This window comes from Chiloscyllium plagiosum, chromosome 9 (genome assembly GCF_004010195.1).
Source record: "Chiloscyllium plagiosum isolate BGI_BamShark_2017 chromosome 9, ASM401019v2, whole genome shotgun sequence".
Taxonomy (NCBI): Eukaryota; Metazoa; Chordata; class Chondrichthyes; order Orectolobiformes; family Hemiscylliidae; genus Chiloscyllium; species Chiloscyllium plagiosum.
Genome location: NC_057718.1, coordinates 15,008,092 through 15,025,275, shown reverse-complemented (window position 1 = coordinate 15,025,275; position 17,184 = coordinate 15,008,092). Strand labels below are relative to the sequence as shown.

General features: G+C 41.6%; 1 protein-coding gene across 3 annotated transcripts in view; it reads left to right on the top strand.

Moving 5' to 3' along the window:
- smyd3 (SET and MYND domain containing 3) overlaps nt 1-17,184 on the top strand; it is a 796,202-nt gene that overhangs the window by 263,599 nt on the left and 515,419 nt on the right. For all 3 annotated transcript variants that reach the window (XM_043695426.1, XM_043695428.1, XM_043695427.1), the window contains exon 5: nt 8,111-8,247. In XM_043695426.1, coding sequence (XP_043551361.1) covers nt 8,111-8,247 — 137 coding nt within the window. The remainder of the gene's footprint in view (nt 1-8,110; nt 8,248-17,184) is intronic.

Below are 17,184 nucleotides of genomic sequence, written 5' to 3'. Positions count from 1 at the left end.
TTGGCCTATTTTACTTATCATGTCCCCTATCACCATTGTAGCGTTTTAATTTATTTCAGTGACAAGTATGAGATCTTCCTTGCCTAAAGAATTTAGTTCGACCCATGTCTCTGATTCTAGTTAGGAAATGCAAACGGATCTGAGTACTAATTAAGCAGTGCATTGAAGCAATCATCTGGACTTCTCCCTGAGGCCAAAGGAGCTGATGGGATCAAGAGTGTTGATAAATGAAGACGTATTGAGCACAAGGCTAAATGATGGTAGTTACTGATCTCAAAACCTGAGGACAGGAAGGAACTATGGCTTTGAAGAACTAAATGAAAAGACTATTTTCACATATTCATCAGGAGGGCAATGATTACTCTGAGGGGGGAGTGGATAGGGAGAGTACCAGGGCATTGCTATTTGAAGGAAATTAGTCACAGTGATTGGGAAATGGAGGAAGGTTCCTCACCAAAAAGATCAAACACACAAGAGTTCAGAAGCAGAGAAATGAAAGCGAAAAGTCTGGGCTTTGTTTTTTTGGAGAAAGAAAACCAGACACCCTTACAAATTAACCTGCTGTCGATGCTGTCTCTCAATATTGTCAATTTTAGCAGCTGAAATGGAGATAATTTGAAAGCTAGAGGAGGGAGCATGAGATGCTTCAGAGCATTTAAAATACAAAAAGCAATGAGAAGGGCTTTTGTGAGTGGCAAGGGCGTGATTCAAGTGAGTTGTGGAATCTGACTGAGAGCTCAATGTTCTAGGCAACTTCAGAAGGGCCTGGGAAATTGAGAATTGAGGGGGAAGGAACTGCATTGATAAAAGACACAATTACAGCAATAAAAGATACAGGATCTCTCGGTGATCGTGCTGAGGTAGCAGGGACATTCTGAATAGAACGAAGGAACAGCGATGGATGCAAGACTCTGGTCCAGAGTTATCTATAGACTATGAGCATCAATGATATAGCAGGGGTTTATGTCAGGGGAACCATTCTCAAATATAATGTGGTTCCTCATGGTAGACTGGTTTGCAAGGTTAAGGACATGGAATACAGGGAGAACTAGCCATTTTGATACAGAACTGGCTCAATGGTAGAAGACAAGGTTGATGGTGTAGGGTTGTTTTTCAGACTGGAGGCCTGTGACCAGTGGAGTGCTGGATCCACTGCTTTTCGTCATTTATATAAATGATTTGGATGTGAACATGGGGGTTTGGTTAGTAAGTTTGCAGATGACACCAAATTGGAGGTGGAGTGTATAACAACAAAGGCTACTTCACAGTGCAAGGGGACCTTGATCAGATGGGCCAGTGGACTGAGGAATGGCAGATGTAATTTAATTTAGATAAATGTGAGTTGCTGCATTTTGGAAAGGCAAATCAGAGCAGGACTTATGTTAACGTCCTGGGGAGTGTGGCTGAGCAAAGAGACCTTGGAGTGCAGGTTCATATTTCCTTGAAAGTGGAGTTGCAGGTAGACAGAATAAGTGAAAAAGGTGTTGGTATGCTTTCCTTTATTGGTCAGAACATTGAGTGTAGGGGTTGGGAAGTTATGTTATGGCTGTACGGGACATTGGTTTAGGCCACTTTTGGAATATCGTGTGCAATTCTGGTCTCCCTGCTATAGGAAGGATGTTGCAGAACATGAAAGGGTTCAGAAAAGATTTACAAGAATGTTGCCAGGGTTGGAGGGTTTGAGCTATAAGGAGAAGCTGAATAGGTTGGGACTGTTTTCCCTGTACTGTCTTAGGCTGAGGGGCAACCTTATAGAGGTTTATAAAATCATGAGAGGCATGGGTATGATAGATAGCCAAGGTCTTTTCCCAATCATAGAGGAGTCCAAAACTAGAGGGCATAGGTTTAAGATGAGAGGAGAAAGATTTAAAAGGGACCTAAGGGACAACGTTTTCATGCAGATCGTGGTCCGTGTCTGGAACAAGCCACCGAGGTAGTGGTGGAAGCTGGTATAATTACAATATTTAAAAGGCATCTGGATGGGTATATTAATGGGAAGGGTTTAGAGGGATATGGGCCAAATGCTGGCAAATGGGATTAGATTAATTTAGGATATTTGGTCAGCATGGCTGAGTTGGATCAAAGGATCTGTTTCCATCCTATACAGCTTTGTGGTGCTATAATGAGAGATTTTAATTTTCATATTGCCTGCGAGATGTAGAGCAGATCAGGTTTTAATGGCATACAGGTTTAATGGTAAATAACAATTAAGAATTACCTAGCAATCTGGAAGAGAACAGTTTGTGATATTGACTGTAATATTTGCATTTGATGCTAGGATTTCAAAGATGAAAAGATGTTCATAAATGGCATTTAAAATTTTTGTAAGGAACGCTTTGAAAGAGTGGAAACTAATTGGAGCACCATAATCTAGGCTGAATTGTTAGTGAGTAAACATCAACAACTGGCATTTATGTAGTACACGGTGAAGTAACCCAGGCTGCTTACATGCGTGTAATCCACCAAAATTGGATACCGAGTCACCTTCAGAGAAGTTATGACTGGTGAACAAACTTGATAAAAGATTTGGTGGATCTCTAAGAAACACCTTGAGATTATTCAAATTGCTGAAGGCGGGAATTCTAATGCTCAGGATTGATAGGACTGAGAGTTTAGGATCGTGAATCTGTACAAATGAAGGAACACAGAAATGTCACAGGGTGGGAGGGCCTGGAAGGTGTTATAGTATTGGGAAAGGCGAGGCTATGGGCCTTGAAATCAAACATGTCAATAAATGAACATGAACAGTAATCAATCAGGGGTCTGAGATGGAAGACAGTCACTAATTAACAACAGACAAGGAGTTCTTTTATCTGCTCATTGTTGAGTTGGATAGGCCAGTTTAAAAATGCAATTGGTAGCCTAGCATTTTGCTTTTCATAATAGAAGTTAATTTGGTAGAGCAAGCTGTTCATGTTTCTCACAAGCTTGTTCAAACTCTCCGTGAAAAAAGACATCTTATAGGATTTTTTTTGTTTCTGTTGCAGCTATGTTGATTTTTTAGGTGCTTTGAATTCGATCTTATCCATCTCCTTCTTGGACCTCTTCCATTTAGTCTGCCTCTCCCCACCCCCCCCCCCCCCCCCCCCACCCCCTTAAACATGGCTTCCATTCCCTTCTATCCCATCTCCAGTCACATACTAATCTTCTCTTCCCTTCTGAAATGCTGACAAGCTAGAAGAAACCTTCATTCCCCAAATCTGCAAACATGCCAAGATGACTTGCCCCAGGGCTAATTCTGGGTAAACTGTTTGGAAATTGTGAAAGAAAGGTTGACTGTTATAATCCCCTTTTTCCCTCAGGTCACTAATTTTCTTTGTTTAATGTGGTTTTGATTCATTTTGTACCTTGCAAGTACTCATTCAGAGCTGGCTCTGATTTGAAGTAATTGCATTTAGATACACATGAATTAATTTCTATTTCTATAACTATAGCTGAGCAGATTGGTATTACATTTCATGTCCAGATTGTTGCTGATTGAGTGGTAATGTCACTGGACAGGTCAGCTGGAGGTCTGCACTCATGCTCAAGGGCGCTCAGTTAAAACTCCCTCAGTGACAGCTGGTGGAATTTGAAATAAATTTTCTTTTTAAAAATGAGAATTGAAAACTGAGAGTTATAATCTCATTAATGATGATCATGAAACTTTCGTCAATGGTCATAAATTCAAACTGGCTAACCAATGGCCTTTAACGAAGGAAATCTGCCGCAAAAAGCTGGTCAGACCTGTGTGTAACTGCACTCATAAAGTCATAGAGCTCGGAGACAGACCCTTCAGTCCAAATTGTCTGCGCCAACCAGACATTGCAATCTGACCTCGTCCCATTTGAAAGCATTTAGCACATCTCCCTCTGAACTCTTCCTATTCATGTACCCATCCAGATGCCATTCAGATGTTGTAATTGCACCCGCCTCCACCACTTCCTCTGGCAGCTCGTTCCATACATGCACCACCCTCTGCGTGGAAAAGCTACCCCTGAGGTCCTTTTTAAATCTTTCTCCTCTCACCCTAAACCTATGCCCTCAAGTTGTGGACTCTCCCCACCTTAGGATAAAGATGTTGGCTATTCATCCTATCCATGCCCCTCATGATTTTATAAACTTCTATAAGGTCACCTCAGTCTCAGATGCTTCAGGGAAAAAAAAAGCCATAGCCCCTTTCCAGCGTCTATCTGTAGCTCAAACACTCCAGTTCCTGCAACATCTTTTTTAGTCTTTTCTGCATCCTCTCAGATTTAACCTGATGCTTCCTATAGAAGTCCGACCAGAATTGTACGCAGTATTCTAAAAGTTGCCTAACCAACGTCCTGTGCAGCCAAACCATGACCTCCCAACTCCTATACTCAATGCACTGACAAATAAAGGCAAGCATACCAAATGATGCCTGAGCATGTCACCTGCTTCAAGGCTTTCAAATCATAAAATTGGATAAAAGAATGACAGAAAGAAGGATAGAAGCTGAAGTGATATGGACTCTTTCATTAATGTGGGTCAACCCAAAGTGTGCCACAGCCAATCAACACTTGTAAAGTAGAGTTGCTGCTATAATGCGGGGAAACATGGTGACTAGATTGTACTCAATTAAAGTTCCATGAAGAGCAATGAAAATATAATCTGATATTCTGCCTTTGTGGTATTGATTGAGGGATAAATGTTGGCTAGGACTTTGGGGTGAATAACCCCGTTTCTATTTGAATACTGTCACAGTACCTTAACGTCTGGCTGAGGGAGCCAGATGGAGTCTTGGTTTAACATTTCACCTCCAGCAGTGCAGCACTCCCTCAATGCTGCATTAAAATATCAGCCTAAATGTGCCTGGGTTTCTGAAGTGAGACTTGAACATGCAACCTTCTGATTCCAAAGATGCTGCCTGCTGAGTAATGTCTGACAGCTCATGTTTGTAATGATGTTGAGATGTAAGCAGAGCCTTAATTATCCTTTTAGTGTCAATGTAACTGCACCTATTCTCTGAAATTGGTTTTTGTCCCACAGTTTAATAGTATTTTATTTATTAATGATGTTCTCCATTTCCATCAGTGTAGATTAATCAAGTTTAATTCAGTATGTTGCCTCCAGCTACAGAAAATAGTCAAATTCTGTAAATACAAATGAATACTAGCATCAGGGCTTCAAAATGTATAGGAAATAATTGCCAAGTGTGCAAAATGGCTGTAGAGCTATTAAAGAGAAATAATAATCTTGAATTTATATAGTGCTCTATCTTGTCAGGAAAATCTCTAAGTGTCTCACAGACGGGGAGATTTTTCAAATAGTTGTTTTGTAAATACAGAATCCCTCCAGTGTGAAAGCAGGCCATTCGGCCCATTGAGTCCACATCTGCCCTTCAAAGAACATCCCATCCAGACTCTTTCCCCTGCCCTATCTCTGCAACCCTGCATTTCCCCTGGCTAATCCAGCTAGCCTGCACACCCTTGGAGATTTAGCATGGCCAATCCATGCACATCTTTGGACTGTGTGACGAAACCAGAGCGCTTGAGGAAACCCGTGCAGACTCAGGGAGAATGTGCAGACTCCGCACAGACAGTTGCCCGTGAGTGGAATAGGACCCGAGTCCATGGCACTGTGAGGCAGCAGTGCTAACCACTGAGCCACCATGCCATTTTGGTATACTTACATCGGAGGCAGTTCAAAGCAGGTTCGTTGGGTTGATTCCTGACATAAATGTATTGTTTTATGAGGGAAGGTGGAGCTGCTTGGGCTTGTAGTCACTGCAGTTTAGAAGAATGAGAGGTGATCCTATTGAAACATATTGAGGGAGCTTGTCAGAGTGGATGCTGAGAGAATATTTGCCCATGAGAGAAAATTGACAAAGTTTCAGATTTTACAGTTTCCCTTTTAGGACTATAATGAGGAAATATTTTTGAGGTTCATTAGTATTTGAAATTCCCTACTCCAGAGAACAGTGAAGGCTGAACTATGAATATATTTATAGTTGAGTTGGGTAGATTTTGTGACTGAGGGAGTCCGGGGTTACGGCGGGGGCAGGCAAGAAAAACCGGAATAAAGGCCGCAATCAAATGAGCCAAGATCTTGTTGAATATTGGAGCAGGTTCAAGGGGTCAGATGATCTCCTCCTGCATTTCTTACAATCTTATAATTTCTGCTTGTCACGCATGTTCTTTGAAAGCTTGTCAAAGGTACATAAGTTATGAATGCAAGCCCATCGGCAATTATTCCAGAGCATGTCTTGAAACCTTGGCCTTTTTATGTTAGAACAAAATGGATTTCAGAACAATATAGGCCTGCATGGCACAGGAGCAGGCCTTTCTGTCTATCAAGCCACTGTTAGCTGTTTCAAAGGATGACGCTGTTAGTCCAACTCTCCTATTTTCTTCCGTCTTCCTATTATTTCTGTTCCTTCATGTCAAAATCACATTTTCTTTGAAATCTTTGAAAGAATTACCACTCACTGCACTATCAGATTAGGTATTCCAAATGGAATGGACCTTTATGAGTTGTGTAATGGGAGGATGGGTCAGGGTTAATGGGTGGCACAGTGGCTCAGTGGTTAGCACTACTGCCTCACGGCGCCAGGGACCTGTGTCTGATTCCTGCCTCGGGGACTCTCTGTGGAGTTTGCACATTCTCCCTGTATCTGTGTGGGTTTCCTTTGGTTGCTCCAGTTCCCTCCCACAGTCCAAAAATATGCAGATTAGGTGGAATGGCCATGCTAAATTGCCCATAGCGTTCAGGGATGTGCATGTTTGATGGGATTAGCCATGATTTAAAAAAAAAATGTGGGCTATGGGTAGGGGTCTAGGTCTGGGTGGGATCCTCTTCGGAGGTTGGTGCAGAATTGATAGGCTGAATGGCCTCTTTCAGCACTGTAGGGATTGTAATATATTTGGGTCATTTTCGGTCAATGAGAAGTCAAAAAAAACTGCTGATTGACACAAGATTAAATCTAAGAGGCTTACAGCAGGAGGGGAATTGATGAGTAGTGATGCTGTGAAACTCAGTTTTACATTTCGGACTGAGTAAGCAAACAAGTCAACATGAGGTTTGATTGGTGCTAGAAAGATAACATATTTATATGACTGGGGCAATTCAGTTCCCGGTCAATGGCAATCCTCAATATATTGGTGTGAGGGATTTAGGGATGGTAGCGTGAATAGGTGCAGTGCCAACAATGCTCAAGATGTTTGACATTGTCCAGACCAAAGCAGTTGGTTTGACTGATACGCCATCCACTGCCTTCAGCAATAACCCCCTCCACCAGCAATGCACAGTGGCAGCAGTTTGTACCATCTACAAGATGCACTGCAGCTGCTTAGCAAACCTCTTTTGATAGCACCTTCCTAACTTGTAACCTCTCCCTCCAAGAAGGATAAGGCCTGCAAATTCACAGGAATACGACGCCCAATTTCCCCTTCAAGCCACACACTTTGCTGGTTTGGAACTATATCGTTGTTCCTTTACTGTGGTCAGCTTAAAATATTCCTAACATCTCCATGGTGTCCATACATCATATAGACTGCAGTGGTTTAAGAAAGTAGCTTCTCACAACCTTCTCAAGGGCTGTTGGAGTTGGGTGACAAATGCTGACCTTGCAGTGATGCCCACAAACCAAGAGACAGTAACAAAACAGTATTTTCAGAACTGCCAGTTCTGACCCTTCCACACAGGGAAGCAGCAGCACACTGAGTTGGACAATTTATCAGAGTTCATCCATCAATTTAGCACTCGTTAGTTTTGAAGCACAAGGATATTTCCTCACATGATTTACTTTTAAGGCCACTGACCTCCATCTTGATCGAAACAAAAACAGATCGGGCCAATCTTCATCATGGAGTGTTGAAAGAAACCCTTTGCTGTGTGCCATATTAGATTAGATTAGATTAGATTGCTTGGTTTTGATTTATCACCTGTCCTGAAAGTTGCTGTCCAGCTTTTTTTTAAAAACACAGCGATGAGTGGCAGTAGCGTGTTGTGCACTCTGTGTACGTTATTTACCTGTCAAAACGGCGAAGATGTATCATTGTGACCACTTCAAATGGAATTGAGGAGTAGATGTGTCTAGACAGAACAGCTGCCACAAAGCCTACTTTCTCATTGTGGTTGACAACCAGTTTTGTTCATTCCTTCCCAGATATCAAAGAGATGAGCGAAGAAATGAAAGGAGGCCTTGGGCAACTTACAGCCATGCTACAATTTTATATCAAAGAGGAAATTCCCAGCGTATCCCAGCTGCCTCCTGGTTTAAGTCTCCTTCACCTCTTCGGTCAGGTAAGTTTTTTTCCTGTTTTCAATTTAACTGGCATGAGGATTGAAATAAAACTTAATTGGCGTGGGCTGTGCTTCATAAATTGATCCTGTGCATTAGTGATCCTGATGCTGCAATTTGTTGATTGTGTGTTTGCTTGATACATTGTGAGTGTTCTAACTTTAAATGCAGTTGATGGATATAGACAAATGGTAGTCTGAGGTGTTTCTGGGTAAAGGTGTCACACTGTGAAAAGATACATTGTAGGACAATGTAAATTGGATTGGAGGTAAGGTACTCATCTGCTGCCAGTTTGCAGTTTTCTGTTGAAGAGGAGTTATTCTCAGTGTGAATATGTTTCTTCAGTCAATGTTGTAAATAATGCCAGTGAGCAGTTCATGAGTTAAAACTAAATCAAGTCATTGTTTTTGGATAAAACTGCTGAATTTATCTTGTTATTTATCTCGTTAACAATTTTCAGGGGAACACAATGGTTGCAATTCGATTAAAGTTTGAAGGGTTGGTCTGAACACAATCAAGGTCTTTGTCCACAAAGGACAACAGAAACCAAAAGAATCCAGAGCTTCCCGGACGGTGAAAGAGATAGAGATTAAAATGTCAGGCAGATCATGCAATTTAAGAATCAGGCTGAATTAACAAGGATCAGAGAGCAAATGGAAAAGCAAATAAGCAATGCAAAGTGATAGTCGGGTGAGACTAGCAGCTAACATAAAATGAAATTCAAAAGTCCTCTCTCAGTATATCAGTTGTGCAAGAATAGTAAGAGGAAGAGTGGGACCAATGAGGGATCAAAAAGTGTGTTTACTCATGGGGCATGACTGAGGTTTTCAATTAATCCTTTCCATTTTCCTTTTACCAAAAGAAAGGTTCAGCCCAGTGTGTGGTGAAAGAGAAGGTAGTTCACACATTGTAAGAGTTTATAAAATTGAAATCATCGATAGTGAATTGGATATCTGTGCTTAAAGTTTGAGAGAAGATTTGTAGCTCGGGTGCTCGTTGTTGTGGTTCTGCTCGCCGAGCTGGGAATTTGTGTTGCAGACGTTTCGTCCCCTGTCTAGGTGACATCCTCAGTGCTTGGGAGCCTCCTGTGAAGCGCTTCTGTGTTGTTTCCTCCGGCATTTATAGTGGTTTGTCCCTGCCGCTTCCAGTTGTCAGTTCCAGCTGTCTGCTGCAGTGGCTGGTATATTGGGTCCAGGTCGATGTGTTTGTTGATAGAATCTGTGGATGAGTGCCATACCTCTAGGAATTCCCTGGCTGTTCTCTGTTTGGCTTGTCCTATAATAGTAGTGTTGTCCGAGTCGAACTCAGGTTGCTTGTCATCCGCGTGTGTGGCTACTAAGGATAGCTGGTCGTGTCGTTTCGTGGCTTGTTGGTGTTCATGGATACGGATCATTAGCTGTCTTCCTGTTTGTCCTCTGTAGTGTTTTGTGCAGTCCTTGCATGGCAGAGACAAACCACTATAAATGCCGGAGGAAACATCACAGAAACACTTCACAGAAGGCTCCCAAGCGCTGAGGATGTCACCTCGACAGGGGACAAAACGTCTGCAACACAAATTCCCAGCTTGGCGAACAGAACCACAACATCTGTGCTTAAAGTTGATATGGCACCAGGACCAGATGAATTGCATCCAAGGATACTGGGGGAAGTGAGGGTGCAGAGCTGAACACACTGGGATAATCTTCCTTAGACTCAGTACTAACTGACTGGAGATTTGCAAAGGTCGTATCCTTTTTCACCAGACTATAATATAAAGGCAACAAATACAAACCAGTCAGTTTAAGTTTGGTGTGAGGAGACTTTTAGAAACATTTAGGACAAAGTTAATTGTTATGTGGGCAAATGCAGGAAAATTAAGCAACTCCAGCATGGTTAATGACAAATCATGTTTAATACAAGTTTTTTTTAAACAGAGAATTGATGAGAATAATGTTGTTGATGTTGTGCACATGAATTTTCAAAAGGCATTTGATAAAGTGCTGTACAACATACTTGTGAGCAAAGATAGAGCTCATGGAATGAAAGGGACAATAGCAATTTGGATATGAAATTAGCCATGAAAATGACAAGGAATAGAGTAGATTAATAGGATTTTTTGAAACTATAGGAAGGTTTGTAGCGAAGTTTCCCAGAAACTGTGTTCGGACCTCTGGTCTTCCTGATATGTATTAATGACCCCGACACAGCTCAACACAGTTTCAACACAGTTGCTAATGATCGGAAAATTTTGAATTTTTGTGAACTATGTGGAGAATAGTGTAGAACTTTAAAAGGACGGGCAGATTGGTAAAATTGACAGACAAATGGCAGGTGAAATTCATTGCAGAGATGTATGAAGTGATTCATTTGGGGAGCAAGTATGTAAAAAGGCATCATAACATTGGATTAAGATGGAATCACAATTCTAAGGAGACTGTAAGAGCACTGGGAGCTGGATGTCTATGTCTGTGAGTCATTGTCGGTAGCAGGACAGATTAAGAGAGCACTTAATAAAATATACAGTGTTCTAGGCTTCATCAGCAAGGGCAGAGTGTAGCAAAAGCAAGGGAATTATGTTTGACTTGTATAAAATGTTGGAGAACTGTTTCCAGTTTTGGACACCACACATTGGGAATGTTATGAAGTGTTTGACAGCATACAGAAAAGAATTACAAGGATAATTTGAGGGATGATGAACTTCTGTAAGGTAGATTGAAGAAGTTGGGACTGCTCTCTTTGGAAAAGAGTAGGTTAAGAGTTGATTTTTTTAGAGGTATTTAGAATCATGAGAGGTCCACACATTAGTGCAAGGATCGAGAATGAGTGGGTACAGATTCGAGTGGGTACAGATTCAAGTGGGAAAGAAGCAATGGGTGTCACGAGAAACCTGTTCAGGCAGTGAGTGGTTAGGATGCGGAATGTACTGGCTGAGAGTGTGGCAGAGGCTGGTTCAATTCAAGAGGGAATTATCTGTAAATGGAAAATATCAACAGCTGTGGGTAAGGGGGAGCGGGATTCGTGGATGTCGCTGAAAATCGGTGATTTTGTTTTCCTTCTTAATGCATTCCTTTTGTATTTCTTTTACAAAACAGCTGCCATAGCCTTAGGTGGGTTTTTCAGATGGACCCACTTACTCTGTAGTCCAGAACATAGTCATAGGGTGAGTGTGCTGCCGCAGACTGCGTGTGCAGTTCCTTTGTTTCTATGTGGCACAGAAACATGAATGGAATTGGTGTCATTCTGCTGAGCAACATGTGGAATAATTGCAAGGATCCTGACTCTTCTAACTTGTCTCTAGAAGATGGTGGAAGGCAGATCCTGTGAAACCAGCTGAGCCCGTGGCAGCTCAATTGGCCAGTGATCTGTGGTAATTTATCAATTCTGTTTTAACTGCATAGTTGGGAATTCCACAGTTTGACCTCAAACCAATCTGTGCACAGGTTTTTGGAGCTCATTTATATGAACTGCCCTCTTACATGATTGGGAAAGTCATTAAATATCATGTATTGAGTTCTCAATTGTTCAACTATGCTGATGGATGTCTGAGTAATGAACACTGGCAGACAACAGAAATCCTTATAAAGTCGGTAGCTATAAAGAATACTGATTCAAAGAATAATGTCTGGAATTCAAATTGTTCACTGTTATATTTCTCTGGGAAGGCACACTCTCTTTCATCTTTTAAACAATTAGAATTATGTTTAGAATGATGTAGTGGGATGTAATGTTATATCATACTCACATCTTCAGTGTACAGTAACATCCAAGAACATCTACTCATTCCTTGGGCAGCTCCTGAGACAGGAAGAGAATTTACTTGAACACACTGGTGGGTGGCTGCCTTCAGAGTGAATTTTACACTCGTAGTACTTTTTTTTCCAGTTCACATTTTTATTCTCCATTTAATGTTAAACATCGCAATGACATCACAACACACAGATGTCAGTTGGGCTTTCGCAAACATTCTCCCACAGGTTCACAGGAGATATTTGTGATGCCATCAGTGAGTATTAGATGTTGGTGTGTTTGTGTGAGGGAGGTGAAAATAACAAATAAGGTCGTTAGTGTGTGTGTGTCAATATCCTATTTCTGCAAAACATCCCGTCAACTTTTCCATTACTTTCATGTTTATTATAGAAATTAGCTATGTAAACATGTCACACTAAATTGCAAAGTTTCCTTGTGGAGGTAATATTGCATCTTGGCCTATTGTATCAATAGAGTGCAAATTTGTTGGTCATTTGTCACATTGCTCTTTTCATTTTATTTCATTTAATGTAGCCTATGAACTCTATTATGACTGTACAAAGTTATTTTTTAATCTGGTTCTCGACCTTCATTTTGACTAAATTTGTTTGAAAGTATATAGCTGCTGTTAAGTGTGTGAGACCTCCAAAGTGTGTTTTTGCCAAAGTCATGGTAAGACATGACCTTAACTCTAGATGCTGTGAATTTTAACTGTGCCTCCACATGTTGTGCAGGTCTAGCACACTGTGTATAATATTGGTATCATTATATTATAATATTGGTATAATTATCATTGTGTATAAAGAATGCTATGCCAAATTGGCCATGGCCCAGCTTAGTTTGCTCACATTAAGAACCTGAGCTTGGTTGCCCTCTATATTTACATGATGCCTTCTCAGCACAATGACATGTACTAACATTTCCCTGTTCCTTTTAGCCAATCGGCAAGTGAAAGTGCTCAAAACCTTGTGAGCCCTTTGTGTTATTTTGGATCTGGGTGTTTGTTGCCCCCATAGATTCAAGGAAGGCAGTGTGCAAGTGGAGACTGGATTCTTTTCTGAGTGTCTCTTTAATCTCTCTGTCCACTTCTTTCATTCTTCATATCTCTTGCTCTTTACTTCCATGAATTTTTCTCATGTCTGGCCCACAGGCAAACTCCCTGATTTTCATACCCTGAAGTATTAAATGGACAAGTCATAAGAGACTTTGATAGTGATGTTTTGGTGATTCATTGCACACCACCCCCCTCACTTCCATCCAGGACCACAAACAATCCTTCCAGCTGAGACAGAGGTTCACCTGTCTCTCCTTCAACTGAGTTTACTGCATTTGGTGCTCCCGATGTGGTCTTCTTTACATCGGTGAGACCAAACATAAACTTGGCACATTTTGCTGAGCATCTCAGCTGGGCCTGCAGGGGCTGACCTGACCTCCCAGTCACCGCCCATTTTAATTCACCCCGCACTCCCTTTCTGACATGACCATCTCAGCCTCCTCCATTGCCACAGCAAATCAGACCGCAAATTGGAGGAACAACGCCTCATCTTCTGTCTACAGCCCAGAGGACTCAACATTGAGTTCTCCAGTATCAAATGACCTCCCTTCCCATCCCCTGACTGCCTTGCCAACACCTCCCCCACCCTTCCATTCCTTTGATCAACCTTTTCTTCCAGCTACCAACCAGATTCATTCCTCCCACCGACCAACCAGGCTGTACCTTCTACCTGTGTTCATCTACCCCTACCTCACCACATACCCCCCATCCTTTATCTTCAGCTCCCCTTACACTCACCCCCAACCCTGAAGAAAGACTATATCAAAAATAGCAACTTCTCCACCCCCCCCGGCTTGCTGTGTTCTTCCAGCCTCCTGCTTGTCTACCTTGGATTCCAGTATCTGTAGTTATTTTTCATATCTGATCTTCTCACATCCAGTTCCAGATATCAAGAGACTTGCATAAATTGAGTTGATGCGAATAATGATGATGGTTGATCAATAGCATTTGCTTTGATGTAGTTGACTTAGTACTGAAGAGACATTAGAGTGTCCTTTTCCTCTTGATCTACCTTGGAAATAATGTGAAGGTTAAATTTCTACTGGATGGACCCAGTTTGCATTGGAGCTGTGCTACACTTGTTCATGAAGTGTGCACAATATAGAGAACCAGACCTCTGTCATAACATGCTGAAATCTCTTCAATGTCTGTAAATATCTGGCTCCAAGACTGCAAGAATCACCTTCTAGGTTGCAAATCCTTGCTGTCTTAATGCAATCTCCAACTGATACTCTGAATTTGTGAACTGACCACCTGTTTAGAATTAACAAATCCATTTTTATTTTTCATGATGCTAATTTTTCTCGATTTGTTATCGTGAACTGTCAGTTCAGAGTAGTTTCCCCTCTCCTTCTGGCAATGTTTTATTTTTGCTAGTGGCGATATTGTAAAAAAAACCCACCATCATTGATGAACTTCCTTCACATTGTGCATTTTGTGTGTCTGTGTGTGGTGTTATAGACTTTTTTGAATAAACACAACAATGTACATGTCAAATATATTTATTACTGTTGGTTTGCCAATATCCTGAGGTTATTCTATGCATTGACTCATGATGCAAGCTAAGCTGGAACTATTATAGGAGATTTGTTTCTCCTAAGTGTGGAAGCAAACATTTGACAGTCTTTGTAATTGTCTGGTTTTGAGGTAGTGCTCTTCTCTGATTTGGCATTTGAGCACATATCTACCAAGAAGCTGAAGGATCTCAGATGTCCTGAGCCAGCATTATTAACAAGTCGACTTTGTCTGATCTAGTGATTTACTCCCCGGCATTGATCACCTCGGGAGTCAGTAACTTGTTTCTTTACCAATGAACAAACCTATTGGTATCACACTACTTTGAAGTATTAGTTTAATGAATAAACCCAGATATTATATTTAATTTCTCTGAACTATTAAATAACTACTTGTAAACAATGTTGGTGTTTGAGTTGATCTTTAATATTTTACCCCGTGGTCAAAATTTAAAAAGAAACTCTTCTTGTAAATTTATCTCTGCTTGCTTTCTGCTTTCTTTGTTAGTTTGCCTTCCTACATTAAAACTGACTACTTTTTTAAAAAAAATCTTGATTGATTGTAAAGTAATTTGGGCATCTTAAGGTTGGTAATATACAATATAATTGCAATATTTTTCATCCTTCCATTTGTGCTGTATATTTCTCGCACTGTACTTTGTTATCCATATCTGCTCATCATGAATTCTGTTTTTATGTCCATCTTGCTGTTCGTCCCTCACCTCCATCTTCACACATCTACTCCTATCTGCATGTCCTTTTGTCGTCTCTGTCCACCTCTCTCACTCTTCATCTCTCATGCTCTCTCTCTGTTCTTTCTCATGTGTTAGGCACACAGGCAATTCCCCTGTTTTTAATCTGTTGAGGTGGCAACTGAACGAGCTGTCATGATCTTGGATAGGGGCATTTTCGCAATCTATCCTTTGACTCTGTCACATCAGCAGTGTTATCAAGCAGCACCTGCTCAGCAATAACCTGCTCAGTGACTCCAGATTGCGTTCCACCAGGTCAGCTCCTGACCTCATGACAGACCTGGTTCAAATATGGACGAAAGAGTTGAATTCCAGAAGTGAGGGTAGAGTGACAGCCCTTCTTGTAGTCTTAGCTGCATTCACTCGAGTTTGGCAACAAGGACCCCTAGCAATGAGTTTAATGTGTCTAAATTTGCTGATGACACTAAATTGAGTGGAAAGGCAAACTGTGCAGAGGATGTGGAGGGTCTGCAGAGAGATTTAGATACATCAAGTGAGTGGGCAAAACTCTGACAGATGAAGTACAATGTGGTAAATGTGAGATTATCCACTTTGGAAGTAAAAATACTAGGTCAGAGTATTATTTAAATGGTGAAAGATTGCAGCATGCTGTTGTGCAGAGAGACTTAGGAGTGCTCTTCCATGAATCGCTAAAAGTTGATTTGCAGGTGCAACAGGTACTCAGGAAGGCAAACAGAATATTGGCTTTCGTTGCTCGAGGGATAGAAATTAAGAGCAGAAAGGTTCTGCTGCAACTGTACAAGGAGTTGGTGAGGCCGCACCTGGAATATTGTGCACAGTTCTGGTCTCCTTATCATAGAATCCTCACAGTGTGGAAACAGTTCCACACCGATCCTCCAAAGAGGAACCCATCCAGACATATTCCTCTGCCCTATTACTCGACATTCCCCCTGACTAGTGCATCTAACCTAAACATCCCTGAACACTATGGGCAATTTAGCATAGCCAGTTCACTTAATCTGCACATCTTTTGACTGTGAGAGGAACCAGAGCACTGGACATAACTCACGCAGATACAGGGAGAATGTGCAAACTCCACGCAGTCGGCCAAGGCTGGAATTGAATCCGGGTCCCTGGTGCTGTGAGGCAGCAAGGTTACCTACTGAGCCACTGTGCTACCTAACTTGAGGAAGGATATACTGGCTTTGGAGGCAGTGCAGAGGAGGTTAATTCTGGAGATGAGGGAATTACCCGATGAGCCGCCTGGGACTGTACTCACTAGAATTTAGAACAATGAGAGAGGATCTTATAGAAACGTATAAAATTATGAAAGGGATAGATAAGATAGAGGCAGGCAAGTTGTTTCCACTGGTGGGTGAGACTAGGACTGGGAGCCATGGCCTCAAGGTTAGGGGGAGTAGATTTAGGACAGAGATGAGAAGGAGCTGCTTTTCCCAGACAGTAGTGAGTCTATGGGAATCTCTGCCCAAGGAAGCGGTAAAGGCCATTTCATTAAATATATTCAAGGCGCAGTTGGATGGGTGTTTGCATGGTAGGGGAATTAAGGGTTAGGGAGATAATGAAGGTAGGAGGAGCTGAGACAATGGATAGATCAACTATAATCTTAATGAATGGCAGAGTCGGCTTGATGGGCCAAATGGCCTTCTCCTACATGTATTACTATTAAACTATAAAAACTGGAATCAATGGGAATACTGTCCACCAGTTGGAGTCATACTTGACACATAGGAAGATGGGGGTTGTGGTTGTTGGAGGTCAGTCATCTTAGCTCCAGAACAACTCTGCAGGAGTTCCTCAGGGTAGTGTCCTAAGCTCAGTCATCTTCAGTTGCTTCATTAGTGACCTTCCCTCCATCAAAAGTTCAGAAATGGGGATGTTTAGCACCACTCTAAACGCCTCATGTACTGAAGC